The sequence below is a fragment of the Belonocnema kinseyi genome, chromosome 9, assembly GCF_010883055.1.
Source record: "Belonocnema kinseyi isolate 2016_QV_RU_SX_M_011 chromosome 9, B_treatae_v1, whole genome shotgun sequence".
Classification (NCBI taxonomy): domain Eukaryota; kingdom Metazoa; phylum Arthropoda; class Insecta; order Hymenoptera; family Cynipidae; genus Belonocnema; species Belonocnema kinseyi.
Window position 1 is genome coordinate 96,727,163 of NC_046665.1, and position 18,075 is coordinate 96,745,237.

The 18,075-nt window shown below is 24.1% G+C and overlaps 1 protein-coding gene across 4 annotated transcripts in view; it reads left to right on the forward strand.

Annotated features, from left to right (window-relative positions):
• The first annotated feature begins 1,171 nt into the window (after window positions 1-1,171).
• The window catches only part of LOC117179799 (choline-phosphate cytidylyltransferase A-like), a 60,375-nt gene continuing 43,471 nt past the window's right edge, over window positions 1,172-18,075 (forward strand). For 2 of the 4 annotated variants that reach the window (XM_033371914.1, XM_033371918.1), the window contains exons 1-2: window positions 6,862-7,083; window positions 14,175-14,334. In XM_033371914.1, coding sequence (XP_033227805.1) covers window positions 14,218-14,334 — 117 coding nt within the window. In that variant the 5' untranslated portion in view covers window positions 6,862-7,083; window positions 14,175-14,217. Of the gene's footprint in view, window positions 1,429-6,861; window positions 7,084-7,529; window positions 7,685-14,174; window positions 14,335-18,075 lie in introns of those variants that run through there. The other 2 variants (XM_033371917.1, XM_033371916.1) reach the window with 2 other exon arrangements.

Sequence of the window (18,075 nt, forward strand, 5' to 3'; positions counted from 1 at the left end):
ATTCAAAGTTGCAAAAAATCGTCAAATTTTGAACTTTAAAAATTCATAACTTTTCAAATATGCATTTTACAAAACAATGACAAGGGACCATTTCTTCTTAAAATGCCTCAAATTATCTAAAAAAAATTTGTCCCATTGAAAAAATCATTTTTTCATAATTGTTTAAACAATTGCGTTTTAAACAAAAGCTAGGCACTTATCGCAAAATTAACCGGTATCATTGGATTCAGCGGTTCAAAATACATAAGACTACATAGTTTTTATCCTTCACCTCTTTAATGCATACGGGATCCTACCCAGCTCCTGGACTATAAAGTTTCAACTAAAAAATAAAAAAAAAGGATAATTAAATTAAGACTAGACTATTTAAAATAAAAATAACTAAATTTCTAATTTAAGAACTGTTAAGTTAGAAAATTTATTTTTCAATTTTTAATGTGTTTAGCTTAAAATTACTTAAAATAATATAATTTTGAAAATTTTCAAGTTCATTGATTGATTTTTTTTATTTAAAGCATTGAAAATGTTAACGTGGATTTATATTTTTGGAACTTAATCTGAATCTTTGAATTTCTAAATTTTGCAGTTTATTTGCATTCCACTCAAAACTGTTCTATTTAAAAGTGTTAGAACCTTCCGGTTTACACGTGTAAGTTATTGAGCATTTGAATACACAAATTTTGAATTGAAGACTTTTAAACTTTAATTTAGAAAGTTTGGAATTCAAGCATTCCACTTTGAATGCCTTAATTTGTTGTTTATTGTTTATTACTTTATATGGAAAAATGTTTAGAATATAGTTTGATTTTTTAAATTTCATTGGCCGTGAAAAGTGTTTGCGAACCGGGAAAAAACCGGGATTATTTTAAAAAACTGCTAAAATCAAACTTGAACAGATTTTTTTTCTAAAAATTTGTAAAATTCCCGGTCCAGCAGCCATTCTGTAAAATGCAAAGACGTAATTATTACATATTACACATAAACGACAGACGAGAATAGGACAATTCGATCGAATTAATTAGTTTCTGACACACACAATTATCATCTGGTCTAGTGCGCGAAAGCCGGCACTCATTGTCAGTGACGTTATTTGATCACCCGATCTTGCGTCATTAACTCCCACTCTAACAATATTTCACACATTTGTCATTCGTTGATCAACGTGTTCAAAGTTAAACTTTTCTACAGTGCGGTGGCAACTTTTCGACTCTACTAAAAAAAAAAACCAAGGAAGTCACAATCCTTGCCCTCGTGGTTACATTAAACAAAATCCCTTTAAGAAGAATCTCAGTGATCTGAGACGACTATATTATCATTCATTGATATTGTGAACGTGATTGTGAATTAATAAAAAAAGAACCAAAAAAACGGCCAAGTGCAATTTTTCTCCACGAGAGGACACTTCTCCAAGCGCCAGAACTTGGAAAGGTAATTTATTTATCAGATATAAAAATATATTTATTCCAAAATTTACGTCGCAAATAATTAAATCTTTTTAAAAATTATTGAATTGTGTCGGCCTTGAATAAAAAAGCAGGGTGGGCGTTTTAATCAAAGAAAAAAATTCTCGGTTCGCAAACATTTTTCACGGTCAATGAAATTTAAAAAATCGACCTCTAAAGCTACAAAATTTTCCATTTGAAGTAATAAAAGCGGAGCTGCAAATTAAAGCACTCAAAGTGGAACTCCTGAGTTTTAAACTTTTAAAACTTAAATTTAAAAGTATTTTAGTTACAAAATTTTATTTTCATATGCTTAATAATTGACATGTACAAAATGTAAGCTACTAGCATTTTTGAACTGAACGATTTCAAATTAAATACAGTTAAACTGCCAAATTAAAAATTTTAAGCTTTTATAAATTATAGATTTCAAAGATTCAGATTTAGTTAGAAAATATAAATCCACGTTCTAATTTTCCATGCTCTAAATTAATGAATCAATCAATGAATTGAAAATTTTCCAAAATTATATCACTTTAAGCAACTTTAAGCTAGAAACATAAAGAATGTAACAGTGGTAACAAACTGAACACTTCTTAAATTAAAGGTTAAATTATTTTAATTTTAAATAGTTTTGAGATCCTTAAAATGCTTCAAACATTTTTTCCAAAATCTTGAAACATTTACATGTTTTATTTTTTTTTTTCAAATTTTAAATGATTTCATACATTTTTTCAAAAATTCTAAACATCTTTTAAAAATATTCGAATTTTGCCTACATTTTTCCAAACAATTTTTTTTTAACTCTGCCAAATTGAAAAATCTTTCACATTCAGTTTTAATAATTTTTTTAATCTTTCTAAAGCTTTTAAAATATTCTCTTAAATTTAATTTTCAAATAATTTTCAATAGGTCGTGGACTGTTTTCACCGAAATTTTGGTACGAATAGTCGGATTTCGTGGGTACATGCAGACACTTCGTTTAAATATTATAAAATTATTTTAAAGTAATTTTAAATTTTTTCAAAACTTATAATAAATATCTCTTCAATTTACTCGAATTTTTCCTAAGAATTATAGGTATTCAATTGTAGTTTATACATATAAATTCAACAATTTGACTTGCAAATTAAACTTTTTTAAATAGAATAATTAAAATTGTAACGTTCAAACTTGAGTTTTTTCGTTTAGTTTTGAATTTATAATCGCTGATTTTAAATGATCAGTCAGATATCTCTAAATATTTAATAATAATTCTTTTTCTTGTTTAAATATTTTATATTTAATGATTTAAAACTAGAATACTCTAAAACGAAATAACATTTGAAATTTAATAAAAGCCTTTAATTATGAATATATTATTTTCAAGTTATTTCAAAATTGAAAATCTGTGATTTAAACGCTTCTAATTTGTAATGGTTAAATCTTTAAAACTGTATTTTAAAATTCTTGAAATTAAAATGTATATTAATTAATCTATATTGATGCTGGATAGTTGCGATTTTTTCTTAAATTTTCCACTTTTTGTGAAGTTTTTACTTAGGGCGAGGTAATACATAATGCAATTTAACAACAGTAATTGTTTAAATAATTGATTACTGTTTGTGACTATCAGAGTATTGCTGGATAGTTGCGTTTTTTCTGAAAATTTTTCACTTTTTGTCCACTTTTTGCTTGGTGAGATAATAATTAATTCAAGTTGGCAAACATAATTGTATAGACAATTTATTATTGTTTGTAACTACCTTCATTTATATTAATGCCAGATAGTTAATAACTAAAAAGACAAGGTAAATTAAAAAATTTCAGAAAATACCGCTACTTTCTAGCAATTATCTAAGAGAATATTTATAAACAATAATAAATTGTTTAAAAAATGTACGCTAACATCTGTTTATCAATAGAAACTAATATTTTGAGTATTAAAAGCCATTTTTATTTTAAAAATCGCAAAAAATCATAATGAGCGTCAAAAACTCGCAAGATCGAGTTTTTCACTTATGGTTTTTTTGGGGCAATATAAAGTAGTCTTATGGAGGAGTTACTTTAAAAGCAGTAATTTATTCATATTCTATGGCTAATTTTGAATTGTGAAAACGTACTTTTTTCTTATGGGAAATACGTGTTAAACTTTATGGAGTTTGCAAAAATTCTAAATAGCATTAAAATAAGACGAATTTTTTGGTGCGAATTAAAACAAATTTGAGGGCGATATGCGTGAAAATTAAAAAAAAAAAAATTGACACGGTAAAATTCCCGAATTTGAAAATATCCGAATAATAAAATTCCCTAACAGTTTATGATATTACCGAATTGCAAAATTTGGTTTTTTATCAATATTATTTATTTCTTAAAAACACAATAATAAAACATTGGGGCGACTAAAATATCCTGAAAAATAAAATTCCCAACACTGAAAATTCCTCAATTGGAAAATTCTAAAATATGTAATAAAATTCCCGAACAGTTTATATTATTAAATTCCCCTATAATAATATACCCCAAAGAAAATTGCCGAGTTATAAAATATCCACACTAGAAAATTCCCAAATTTAAACAATAAATTGTTTTTATAAATATTATTTATTTATTAAAAATACAATAATCAAAATTATTTTTTTATTTTCAAAGTTTCTAAAATTATTGTTTGAATTTAAAATAACAATATTGAAAAAGTATATTTCTGGATCAAAATTTTGTTCAGTTATTGTTATTTTAAACTTAAATTAGGAATAATTGTTCTAATTCAAATATTTGATTATTGTATTTCTAATAATAAAATTATATTTAATGAACCATTTTTTAATTGTTGAAATTCGGGATTTTTCAAGTTTTGATATTTTATAATTCAGAAATTCTTTCGGGTATTTTCAAATTCGGCAATATGATAAAGAGTATTAAATATTAAAATATAAATAAAAACATTCCCGGTCATTTCTGGGTTTTTTCCTTGCTCGCAAGAATTTTTTACGGTCAATGAAATACAAAAATTCGAACTCTAAATCTTTAAATTTTTCCATTTGACGTAATAAAAACTGAGCTGCAAACCATTTTAATCTATGTTATTTTATATTTATTAATTTTTTAATTTATTTTGAAGTTTTCTTAGAATTTCTGAACATATTTTTGAATAATTTGAATTCTTCCTAATTTTTCTAATTCTGAAAAATTAAATATATTTCCTTCAAATATTCCAGATTCATTTTTGATAATTTTGGAAATCTTTTTAAATATTCTCTTAAAATTAATTTAAAAAAATTAATTTTCAATTTTCCTAGAAATCATAAGGAAAATTTTTTTTATTCTTTTGAAGCCTTTCATAATTCTTAAAAAGCTTCTAAATTTTTTGTTCCAAATGTGCAAAAATATGTATTTTGTTTAAAATTAGACCATGGGCTTTTTGCACTAAAATTTTGGTACAAATATAGCTTGCTCGAACTTTTTCTAGGAATTTTGGGTGTTAAATATTTATTATACATCAATATTAAACAATTTTACTTGAAAATTAACAGTTTTCAAATAGAACAATTAAAATTATAACGTACAAAGATTAGTTTTTTCTTTAGTTTTTAATATTTAATTTATAATTACTGACTTAATATGAAGAATCAAATATTTCTAAATATTAAGCAATTGTTATTTTTCTTAGTTAAAAATTCACAAAATTTAAATATTCAAATTTTATACTAAAACAAAAATTTTTATTTAATAAAATATTTTAGTTATGTATATATTATTTTAAAGTGATTTAAAAATTGAATATAGTTTATAAATTTGCAATCGAGCATTTACATTTGTTTAACAAATAAGACTTTTTATTTGAAACAGTTTAATTGTTAAAGTTAAAATCTGGAAATACTTAAATTAATGCCTAATGTACAGTTCGATTTTAAAAATTATTGTAATTTATATTCATATTTGATCTACTAAAAAGTTTTTTTATTAAAAAAATTTATTACGTCTAAAAATTAAAATCCACAATGGAAATTTTGTGAATAAAAGATTTTCGAATTATGTACCGTAAATTGAAATCAAACTTGGGACAGATTTTTTTGGTAAAAAATTGTAAAATTCTCGGAAAAATCAATTCACTCTTGCATTGGTATTGATCCTAAATAATAAATTTCGTAAAAAATCTTTATGTTGAAGAATTATCCAACGACAATATAATGACAATTTTTTTACTACAGTAATTAAAGAAAAAGTCAAAAATTTAATTAAGTTTTCTACCAATGAAGATGAATTTACAACCCAAAAAGACGAATTTTCCACAAAAGATGAATTTTGATTTAAAATTAACAATCCACCACCAACAAAATTTTTTAAAAATAAGATGTTCATTTTTCACACCAATTAATTCAATATTTAATCGAGCAGATGAATTTCCAACCAAGAAATATTTTTATTTTTATTAAAATAGTCGAATTTCTCCAAAAAAAGAAGACTTTTAAACAAAATAATTTATTTTTCAACAAAATGACTGACTCTTCGAGCAAAGAGGCAAATTTGAAACAAAAAAGTTAAATTTTAAACAAGGTAGTTCAACTTTTAACCTAGTATTTGAATTTTAAACCAAAACATATTTTAAATAAAAAAATGAAATTCTTTCAAAAAAGACGATATCATAATTGAAAAAGACAAAAATAAAAATTGATTATTTAAAAACCGGTTGAAATCAAAGTTGAACAAATTTTTTTTCTAAAAATAGGTGAAATTCCCGGTTTAAAAATAAATTCACTATCATTTCTCGATTTTCTCCGGTCTCATAAAATTCCCGGTTTTACCAGTCCAGCGGCTACCCTATGATAAACTTCATTCTTACCATTCTTAAGCTGCAATTGTTTCATTTTCAATATTCTGGACATTTTATTTTTTTAAACTCACTATTCTAACCAATAATATATTAAATTTATTCACAAATTTATTCTTGAAAATAAAGTATGCATTTCAATTTTGAATCTCGCGCCAAATCTTGGACTTCAATTCACCGAAAATAGTTATTTACATATTTTATATATACTCTATATGCGATATTTTATGAGCAAATTCTAGATATATACTTTCGACGAACGAAAATCCTCTAAATTTAATTTGTTGTAATTTTTTGGTGCTGACGTGCGACACGTTGTCGGAAACGTCTCTTTGTCTCTCTCCATCTCTCTCAACATAACCTCAAATTTATCAAGATTCTAGTAAATAAACGCCTTTTTCCTTATAGACTACGTCTATACATTCGAGGGAAGAATGATCGTACTTACATTTTATACTTTAATCGAGTTTTAAGATTACCTATTTAATCGAAAACGTTTTAAACAGAAAAATCGGAAAAGACCGAGTGAGCGTAAATTCCGGTAAATTTGGACTCGGAGTTAAGTCGCACATGCGTATTTAGTTCAATTTGCGGGCGTCTGCAGTCTGCTGACCACGTCTGCTGGGCCAGCTGATGATATGGCATTCACGCGAATATTTGATTTATAAAAACGAATCAACCATCGAACTATCAAGTCGCACGGCGCCGGGGCGAAAAAATAACGCAGTACTAATTTTCGAAAAAAGACGCGAGTGAAAAATCGAGTTCGAAAACCTCAATTCTCGTTTTCGTCGACCTAGTGACCAGGAAGTTAAACTAGGACAACAAAAGGTTGGTTTCCAAGCTTGTTGTTTAAATTCGTAACAGTTATTGTTTACGCTCGGCCTCGGGTGTCAAACTACCGAGATCCGCTTTTTATTTCACACTCGAGTCGATCAAATATCCAGAATTTGGATTACTTTTTTGCAATTTTCGATTCACTTGTCCTCATTCCTACATCGCATTTTCATTGATTATATTGTATAGTTTATATTTCTGAGAGCACTTATTTATTTTATTATTAGTGTCATAAATCTCGTGTTTCACCTTTGACAGTAAATTATTTGAAATAGCCCTTTGTAAATAAATAATTAAGTGTGAATAAATTGCCAAATTTAAAGTCGCGAATTCGAATCTTTCGGTCTTCGTTTTATATATCATTAATTGAATAAGAGGAGTGCCATGAATTGCTATGGCATTCCAACATTCACGTGTTTCATAACGTTTCATAATATCAAAATCAAATGTTTTTGTCTGACGTCTGAGGAATGAGACGTATCTTTTTTAAAGTCTGAGCTAATAGAATTTTTTGGGGAATTTATACGATTCATCTCGAAAGATTTAAGAAGATTTTTATTCAGTCGAAGAGATAATATTGTTCGAGATTTTTCTAGTAAGTTATTATTTCCTGTCTCTTGCGAATTTCTGTGACATTTGATTAGTCTTATCGAGGTTGTAAATGCGTTGCGACATTACAGCTTTTATTTACAGTAGACATACACATCTAAAGTGAATATTAATACAAAATTTTTGTATTTTATGGTAATATCTATTATAAAAAATTATTATAATTATATTGATTACAAAGTATAATAAAATTATAGTTATTAATTAAGTTATATATTATAATAAATTATAAAAATTATATAATCTAAAATAATAAAAAATAAAAGGGAGTACAATATCGGAATTAAATTTATTTTTGTGCAATAAGTATCAATCGCGCGTCTGTAGGTTCTCGATTTGCAGGACAAAATCATTTTTTAAACAAAATAGAAATTTCGAATAAGTATTTTTAATTAATTTCTTTTTTTAGGGTTATAAAAATATAGTTTTCCTACTATTCTTGAGAAAATTAAAAAATATTTCTGAAAATTTCAGATGTCAATTCAAAATTTCAGCTTCAATCAAATAGTTGATATTTAAACGAAAAAATATTTTTATTTTAAATTATATAAATTTATACTTAAATTAAAATATTATTTCTAATTATATATATTTATTTTAAATTGTATATTTATATCGTCCAAGAAAGATTATTTTTCAACCATTTGTATTTTTAACCAAAAAATGTAAACAGTTTCATAAAGAAACGAATTTTCTATCAAAAAATACCAATTTCCAACTAAAATTATGAATCTTCAATAAAAAAATTACTTAATAAGAGACTAGTTTAACTTTTAACCAAGTAATTGAATTTTCAAACAAAACAAAATCTTAACAAAAAATATAATAGTTGATATTTAAATCCAAAAAGATTTTTATTTGGAATCAAAAGCTGTTGAATTCATCTAAAAAGTCAAATTTCCAACAAAATAGTTGAATCCTCAACCAAAAAGATTAATTTTCATCCAAAAGGTTTATGTTTTAACCAGGGAGATGAATTTCCTGCCAAAAAAGAGCGAACTAAAATTATTGATTAAAAAAACTACAAAATTGGTTAAATTTTAAATAAAAAAACTTGAATTCATACAAAATACGAATTTTTATTAAAATAGTTGAATCCTCATCCAAAAAGATTTTAATTTAAAAAAAAATGAAGCGTAAAAAGGAGATCAATTTCCAAACCAAAAAGACTAATTTTTCACAAAATTGTTGAATTTTCAACCAAAAAATAATTGTTCAAATCAAGAATAGTACATTTTTAGCAAATTATAATTTAAGACAATATTAATTTTTAACACAAATTAAAAATGTTGAATACTACTTATTTTTTTATTTGCTTGAGAAAATTCAAAAAGATTTTTAAAAATTTCAGATGTCATATCAAAGTTTCAACAAAAAAGCTCATTTTCAAGCAACTAGTTAAATTTTTAAACAAAAAAGATAAATTCTCGATTAAAAATGTCATAGTTAATATGTAAATTCGACAATATTTGAGTTTTAAATAAAAAACACTTGAATTCTTCCAAAAAATACAACTTTTCAACCAGTTGTGTCTATAACCACCAAAAAATGTAATCTTTTGCAAAAGACGAATTTTCTACAAAACAATTAAATTTTGGAACCCAAAAATATGAGTTTTCTATCAAGAATATTAATTTTTTACAAAAAAATACCATTTTTTAACTGAAATGATGAATCTTCAACAAAAAAATGACTTTTTAACACTTTTAATCAAGTAATTGTATTTTCAATAAAAAAAATATCAATTCTCAATCAAAAATATAATCGTTGATGATTAAACTAAAAAAAATATTTTAAATAAAGATTTGAATTCATGGAATAACACTTGTATTTTTAACTGAAAAATATTAAATATTTTACAAAAGAGGGGAATTCACTGCACAAAAATTTAATTTATTAACCCTAAAATATGAATTTGCACAAAAAGATAATTTTTAACCAAAAAAATTAATTTTCCATAAAGAAGAATAATTTTCTACCAAAAAATCAAAATTTGCAACTAAAATGATAAATCTTTAACAAAAATTTACTTTATGAAAACGTAGTTAAACTCTTAACCAAGTAATTGAATTTTCATCCAAAAACGTTGAATTCTTAAAGAAAAATATAAAAGTTCATAATTAAAGTAAAAAATACTTTATATTAAAATCAAAAAGATTTGAATTCCTCCAAAACGACGAATTCTCAACAGAATATTTAAATGCTCAGCAAAAAACGATTTTAATTTTAAACAAAAAATTGTTCAGTTGATTAAAAAAAAAACACCTTAAATTTTTACCGAAAGAGATTAAATTACAAACCAAAAAGACGAATATTAAACCAAAAAATAATTTTTCAGTCCAGAATAAAAAAATTGTAGGCAAATTATAATTTGAAATAAAAAGAATTTTTAACACAAAATTAAAATTTGGAATGACTACTCATTTTTAAATTTTCTTAGTTTATTTGCGTGAAGGTTATATAAATATAATTTTCTTAAGTTTCTCGAGGAAATTCAGAAAGGTTTTTGAAGATTTCAGAAATGTGGAAAAAAAGTCCAGAAATTTTCCAAGCATTTTTATTTCTTCTACAGCTTTTCAAAAAATGTTGGACAATTTTTTAGTTGTAAAAAAAATATTTTAGACTTGTTGACGGAAATATTTTGTAATGTTTATAATCTTTTTAAACAGTCTCATAAAATTAATTTAAAAATATAAAATGTAACTTTGAGTATTTCCAGGAATCTTAAAAAAAAATTTATTATCTTGAACCCTTTCACAATATTAAAAAAACTTAACATTTTATTTCGATGTCTTTGAAAAGCTAAATTTTATTTTTATTTCAAAAAATTTTTTTTTATTATTTTTTAATTTGTTTGAAAATGTTTAAAAAAATTGTAATTCGAATTTTTTCTAAAATTCTGAAAAATTAAGCTAATTTTCCACATTCATTTTGATAGTTTTAGAAATCTTTCGAAATGTTTTGAAGTGTTTTTAAATATTCTCTTGAAATAAATGTTGTAAAATGAAAGCTCACTACAAATTTTCCGAGAAATGGCAAGACAACTTTTTTATTCTCTTGAAACCCTTTAAAATTCCTAAAAAGTTCCTGAAATTTTGGTTCGAAAGCTTCAAAAATCTGAATTTCATTTTAATTAAAGTTATTTTGGTGTCCTTTCAAAACTTCTGAGTAAATTTATGCTTTGAAATCTTCTGCATTCTTCTCCGAAATTTTAGGAAATCATTTGCAATTTTTTCAAATGTTTTAAAATATTTTTCTTATTTAATTTTTCTTTTAAATTCATCAAAATTTTTCCTGGAGTCTTAAAAACAACAAAATTCATTATCTTAAAATCGTTAAATAGCTTCAAAAGTTTATATAAAAAAACCTACATTTTGTTTAATATTTGTCAATTAAAATATTGAAATATTGAAAATTGAACTATTTCCCAATTTGTAAAAAAAAAAGTGAAATTAAAATTTGGTCTATTTTTAATAATGTTGGGAAACATTCAGAAATAATTTTTATCATCAAATAGAATTTCTTAGTTGGAATTTTTTATTTCCTTAATTAATACATATAACCTTATTTAATATGATTTGAGAGTGTATGAAAAGAATTCTTTTGTAATTTTTAAAAACATTTGGTCATAAAGTTAATAACTGAATTGTAGCCTTTATTATTTAAGAATCATTTACAATCAAAATGTTCTACTTTAGAAATAAATTTTTAGAATAAAAATGCCTCCTTTGAAAATTTCGATTGACAAAATTCGAGAAATTTGAAAAGAACAAACTGAAAACAGCTATATTCACAGTTATATTCACAGTTATATTTACGTAGTATACAACCAATCAGGTATTCAACAATAACGAGTGCGAGATTTTCAATAATTTCGTTCCGCCTATTTTTGTGAGGTATGACTAGGGACTAGCATTATCAATCGTGCACTTAATCTTCTACCAAATAGTTGAATTTTCAAACACAAAAAAGATTAATTATTTACGAAAAATGTAAAAGTTGATATTTAAATCTAAAGAGATTTTTATTGTAAATCAAAAACTTTTGAAATCATCCAAAGACGTCTAACTTTCAACAAAATACTTGAATCCTTAACCAGAAAGATTAATTTTCATCCAATAATTACAGTTTCAACCAAATAGATGAAATTTAAACTAAAATTATGAATATTCAAGCGAACAAGTGATTTTTAAACGAAAAATATAATAATTCACATTAAAACTGAAAAGGATTTGAATTTTAAATATTAAATTTTATTAAATATTAACAAATGTGACGTAAAAATGTTTATTTATGAATTTCTATCACAAAAATATGATTTTCACTTTACAAAAAAGAATTTGCTAATAAAAATCTCGTTTGTTTTATAACCCATTTGAGATTTTTTCTACTCATAACAAATTTTTCGTCTCACGTTGTTCGATATTACTTTTCGGTGAAAGAAATACGCAAAAAAATTGTTTGTAGAAGTTAATAACAATCAAATATGATAGTTAGTTTAATCTACATTGTAACAAAAAATGTTATCTCTTTTTGCAAATATTCTTTGAAATATAACTAAAACAATTTTCCGATTAACGATGAAAAACACTAATATAAACATAAATGTTTGAAAAGTTTTAAATCGTGGTCTAATTATAATAATTTGTGTTTAAAAATACATATAGCAACTTCCGGTGTATAATGCTAACCTGACTTCAATTTGTTAAAAAATTATGAACATTTAAATTGAATCATTTTTTAAATAAAAATCTCTTAGTGCCGACAAAAAACGTTACATGAGCCGAAAAATCATTGAATTTAAATCTAATCATATTTGTTATTAAAAATACTAATATTCTGCCACGAAAAATACTGCTACAACATAAAATTGTTTAGAATTTTAAATCTTCTTGGAAATTCAATGGTCTGAATCTTTGAAATATAATTTTTGTATTTAACCCTTAAAGGGCATACTGGGTGTATGATACCCAGTGACTTATTTGCGCTTTAACAAAATGTATCAAATTTAAGAAAATGGAACATATGGCGCCAGATTAAAAAATGACATGAAAACATTACATAATTTTGATTTTTATAATTTTTTACGCAGTTTGAGATCAATAAAATCGTTTAATCACGCAAAGTGCGGTGTTTAATTTTTCATTGAATTGAAGCTTTTATTCTTTAGAATAAATACCCTCTTTGGAACGAACACTACAATACTAATTTTATTTTAGAAGCGCCGTATCCCGGAATTATTCAAGTAAAATTTTTAATAAAAATATCAAAAACTTGAAAAGTTATGAATTTTATAGTGAAAGAAGTCATTTTTTAATTTTGTTGTTTTAACTACTTTAAGTTTCAAACACTGTTATGAAACCTTTTTCTCCTCAAACTAGATAGATTAAACATCATTAATTGATTTTCTTGTAAAAAACCGTCGGCACAGCACACGTTTAAATACCCTTGGGTGCATAACACCCAGGATTCTCTTTATGTAATTTTAAGGAAGTGTGCCCTTTAAGGGTTAAAAATACGAATTTGAATCAAACATTTTTTTTTTTTAAATAAAAACAATTAAACTGAAGCCAAACCCCTGACATTTTTACCAAAAGGAAGAAATAATACCTAGAAAGGGTTTTCAACCTTAAAATTTGCATTTCCAACAAAAAAGTTTACTTTTAAACAAATAGTTAAATTTTCTACCAAAACATTTGAATTTTTAAAAAAGTTTGAAAAAATTAAATTTTCTGTTAAAGCCATTGTTTTTCAACAGCAACGAAAACAAATTTTCAACAAATAGTTACATTTTTAACCAAAAAACGAACAATAACAAAGTGCTTCAACTTTAAACCAAACAATTCAATTTTTAGTAAAAAAATTTAATTTTCAATAAAAAAAAAAACAAATTTTCAATAAAATAGTTTGATCCTCAACATAAATGAAAGCAGATTACTTTTCAACGAAAATGGCGATCCAAGAAGACTAAATGAACTTTTAACGTAGTTGCTGAATTTTGTACCAAAATATGTATTTCCGATGTAAACCACTAAGACAACGTAACATTTTTACAAACTATCTATTTTAGAAATTTTGAGTTCTTCAAACTCTATTATGTTATATTAAAATTCTTTTTAAAAATATGCTAATTTACAGCGAAAAGATGTAAGAAAGTAAAAAAACATATATAAAGAAACTTCGAGTAATGAAAAGCCAATCTGGTTTTCAAGTACAACGATTGCGAGATTTTCGAGATGTTTCGTTACACCACTTTTTTAGAGAGACTAAGCCTAATCATTAAGTCAATAATTTGAGTCATATTTTAAAAACATAAAATAATAATCTTGTGAGATTTCATTTTTTTAATTTATGAGTGGACGGATGTTAATTTTCAAATTTACAATACACGATACGAAAGAATTTGGTTAATTTACAACTTGTTAGAGTTAAAGTTACATGTACAGTTTCATAAGATAATTGTTTTTCATTTATAGCTGGACAAAACCTTATGGATTTTAGATTTTAAAAGCAAAAAAAATGTCCAGAAAGAGAGTGAGGGAAGAGGAAGAAGAAATGCAAAATAATACTGACTATCCTAAAAATCAAAACGGGGATCATGCATCTTGTTCCAGAGAACAGTCGCCAACCTTTCCGGTAAGTTATTAAATGACATTGACTCTTACGTAAGCCGCACATAAAAATTTACTATTACACTTGTCTTTCGACTCAGTTATCACTAACCTTTAAAATATTCTAATGCGTCATTATCTATTCTTATTTTTCTTTATTCACCTTTAAGTCTCTTTTTGTTTACGTTTTTCCTTATTTAAGTTGATAGAGATTTAAAAATAATGAATCACAGGAATAATTTTCTTCATTCTTCTATTCTCTAACCTACCTGGAAAACCTTGAGTTTTCCGGGAATTTTGTCGAGAGCGTGCTTAATTTTTTCTTTATTGGAATTTAATATTGATTAACCATGATTTTTATTTGTAAAGTTAAATTTATGTTACTGTTTCAAACTATTTTGTTGAAAATTATTTTTTTGTTTTGTTTGCAATTAATTTTTTTAACTGAAAGTTTAACTATCCTATTTTCTTTTAATTTGTACACTTTTAGTTGAAAATTGATTCTTTTTGCTAGAAAATTCTTCTTCTTGGTTGAAAATTATTATTTTTTTAATTGAAAGTTTTTTTCAATATTTGGTCGAGAAATTATCTTTTCTGGTTGAAAACTCGCCTTTTTTTAGTAGAAAAAAATCTTTTTGGTTGGAAATTCAATTCTTTTATTTAAAGGATCATCATTTTCGAGAAAATTTCATCTTTTTGGTTTAAAATTTAACAATTCCAGTTGAAGATTTCTCATTTTAGTTGAAAATTCAACAGTTTGAAAAAGTAACAATTTTGTTGAAAATTATTACTTTTTAAAATAAAAATGTAACTATTCCATCATTTTAGTTGAAAATTCTTCTCGTTGGTTGAATTTATTTGTTATTTTTGTGGAAAATTCATGTATTTTGTTGAAAATTCGTTTGTTTGTTTGTAGAAATTAATCTTCTTGATTAAAAATTCATCTTTTTGATCGAAGATTCAACTGTTACAGTAAGAGTTATAATTTTAGTTGAAAGTTTGTCTCTTTGGTTGCAAAATGAGTTAAATTCGTTTTTTCTTCGGCTGGAAATTAATTTTTATTACTGTCAATTTAACTATTTCAGTTAAAACTTCAATTATTTTGTTGAAAATGTGTTTGTTTTTTATGTTTGAAAATTTAATTTTTAATTTTTTGGTGGAAAATAGATATTTTTCTAGTTCAAAGTTCGTCTTTTTGGTAGAATTTAATCTTCTTAATGGAAAATTAACACTTTTTGTTGAAAATTCAATGTTTCTCGTTAAAAATTTATTATTTTAGTTGAGAATTCATTAGTTTGGTTAAGAATTAATTTTTTTAACTGAAAATTTCATTTTGAATAAAATCAAAATGTTTAAATTTAACTATTCCATTGTTGGTTAAAAATGGATCTTTTTAGTTAAACTTAAACTCTTTGGTTTAAAATTTGTCTTTTTTAGTTGAAAATTCATTTATTTCATTAAAAATGTATGTATTTTTTGAAAATACGTCTTTTTACTTGAATTCAACTGTTTTTTATTTGAAATAAAAATATTTTTTGGTTATAATATCAACTAATAAATTTTTTGTTGAGAAATCATCTTTTTTGTTGAAAAATGATCTTTATTAGTTAAATATTCAACTCTTAATTGAAAATTCATTTTTTTTAAAGTTCAACTAATTAAAAAAAAAATTTTTTCCCTATTTTCGTGAAAAATCTCCGTACTTCTCCTGTTTTACAGGGTTTCTACTCACCTGGAAAATATCTCTCATTTAAAACATTATTATTTTAAATATGCACTGAATTTTAAGTATATGAAGATAAAAAATGGTGTCAATTATTATTAAAATTCATAGAACTGAGAATCGAATTCATGAAATGATTAATTATGATTTTAGTGTTAACTATTTAATTATTCGATGGTGATAATATATTTTTAAGAATATCTTGTACATACTTCGAGTGGATTGTTTTAATTAATGAAAAATTATATCCAGAAAAATGTTGAGATATAAAAAAGACTGGAAATGTCAGGAAATTTCTTTCCAGGATTTTCCTCAAATGTTTAAAATCCCTTTAATTGATCAAAATATAATAAAAATTCGATGGAATCTTTAAAAAATAACCTAAAACATTTTAAATTCTTTGAAAGCACTTTAATTTATTTAAATTTACTCAAAATTCCTGGGAATTCTTTAAAATAAATTTGTTTCAAATCCTTGAAATCCCCTCAAGTTTGTCGAAAATTCTATTTCATCTATGCAATAGTTTTAAATATCCTTAAATATTTATAAAAAATTTTAATCATTCGAATATTTTGAAATAATTGAAAATCTGTGAAATCCTTTAAAACATATTTAAATTATGGAAATCCTCGGAAATCTTATAGTCTCTGGAAATCCCTTTAAAATTTCCCTAAATATTTAGAAATGCTGAAAATTTTTTAAATCCGTTTCGATCTTTAGAAATATCCGAAAATCTTATGTGAATTTCTTTAAATCTTCCGAAATTCTCTAAAAGCTATTAAAAATCCTTGGACATTTTGTGAAGTAGCTTGAAATTTTATTCTGGGAATTATTTACTGAGTTTATTGTATTATAAAAAATAATAATAATGAAATTTTTATTTTAATATCTAATTTTTATTTTGACCTACAAATTATAGTGAATCGTTTATATCAAATGATTGTCATTAAATACAATAAATTATAATCATAAAATAAGAAGGTACTTCTTAATATCGCAAATCATTATTTTTACAATTACTGTAAATAATATGAATAGGAAAAATATGTTTTATGTTGATATGAAATAATTTTTTTCCACTCAGTTATAAATCAAATAATTCCAATAATTTTTTTTTTATTTTCACTTACACAAATAATTTTTAAATTAAAAGAGATATTTAATAAATAATTTTTAATTTAAATGACATTAATATTTGTAATGAAATGAATATTGAAAGTACAATGTCCTATATAGAAAAATTTAATCAGTGTAATTAATTATTTAGTGTTATGAAACCTTAGTTTCGAATAGCATCCGAATCAGTAAAATGAGATAATTTTAATTATCAAACTGGTCAGAATTTGATTGATTCCAATGGAATTTAGTTTTTTCTTGATTTTGAGAAGTTCGTTATTTTTAATAAACTACTTTCCCTACTTTTATTTCCTTTAGAGTCTCAGTATTTCAGAATTATAGAATTAAAAATTAAAGCGTTAAAAATTAAACAATTCCAAACTGCGTTAATATTATTTTTTATATTAAATTAATGAAATAAATTTAATAATGCATTATTGTAATTAACTTTTTTTTTATTAATAAAGTTGGAAACATTTTCATGAATTACGATCTTGAAACTAAGTCGTAAAAAAAATTTAAGTGGGTAGAATGAATGAAGGAATGAAATGTAGATAAATAATCTACCATTCATTCATTATTTCCGTTCACATTGAGACTGATATGCTTCCACTAGCTTTTCGTGTATTTTTTGTCTCGCAACTTTTTCTAACATTTATAAGTTTGTTTGGACCGCTTATAAACGGTAAATATCTAACAATAAAAGCGAATAGTGCAATTTCCGGATACAAGAGTTAATAGTAGTTGAATTTTCTATTAAAAAATATGAATTAACAATAAAATAGATCAATTTTCAACAAAATTGTTGAATTTGAAAACCAAAAGGACGAATTATCTACAAAATTATTGAATTATCAACCCGAAAAAATTACTTTTTAGAAAAAATGTATTTACTACCAAAAAATTAAATTTTCATAAAAATTGTTT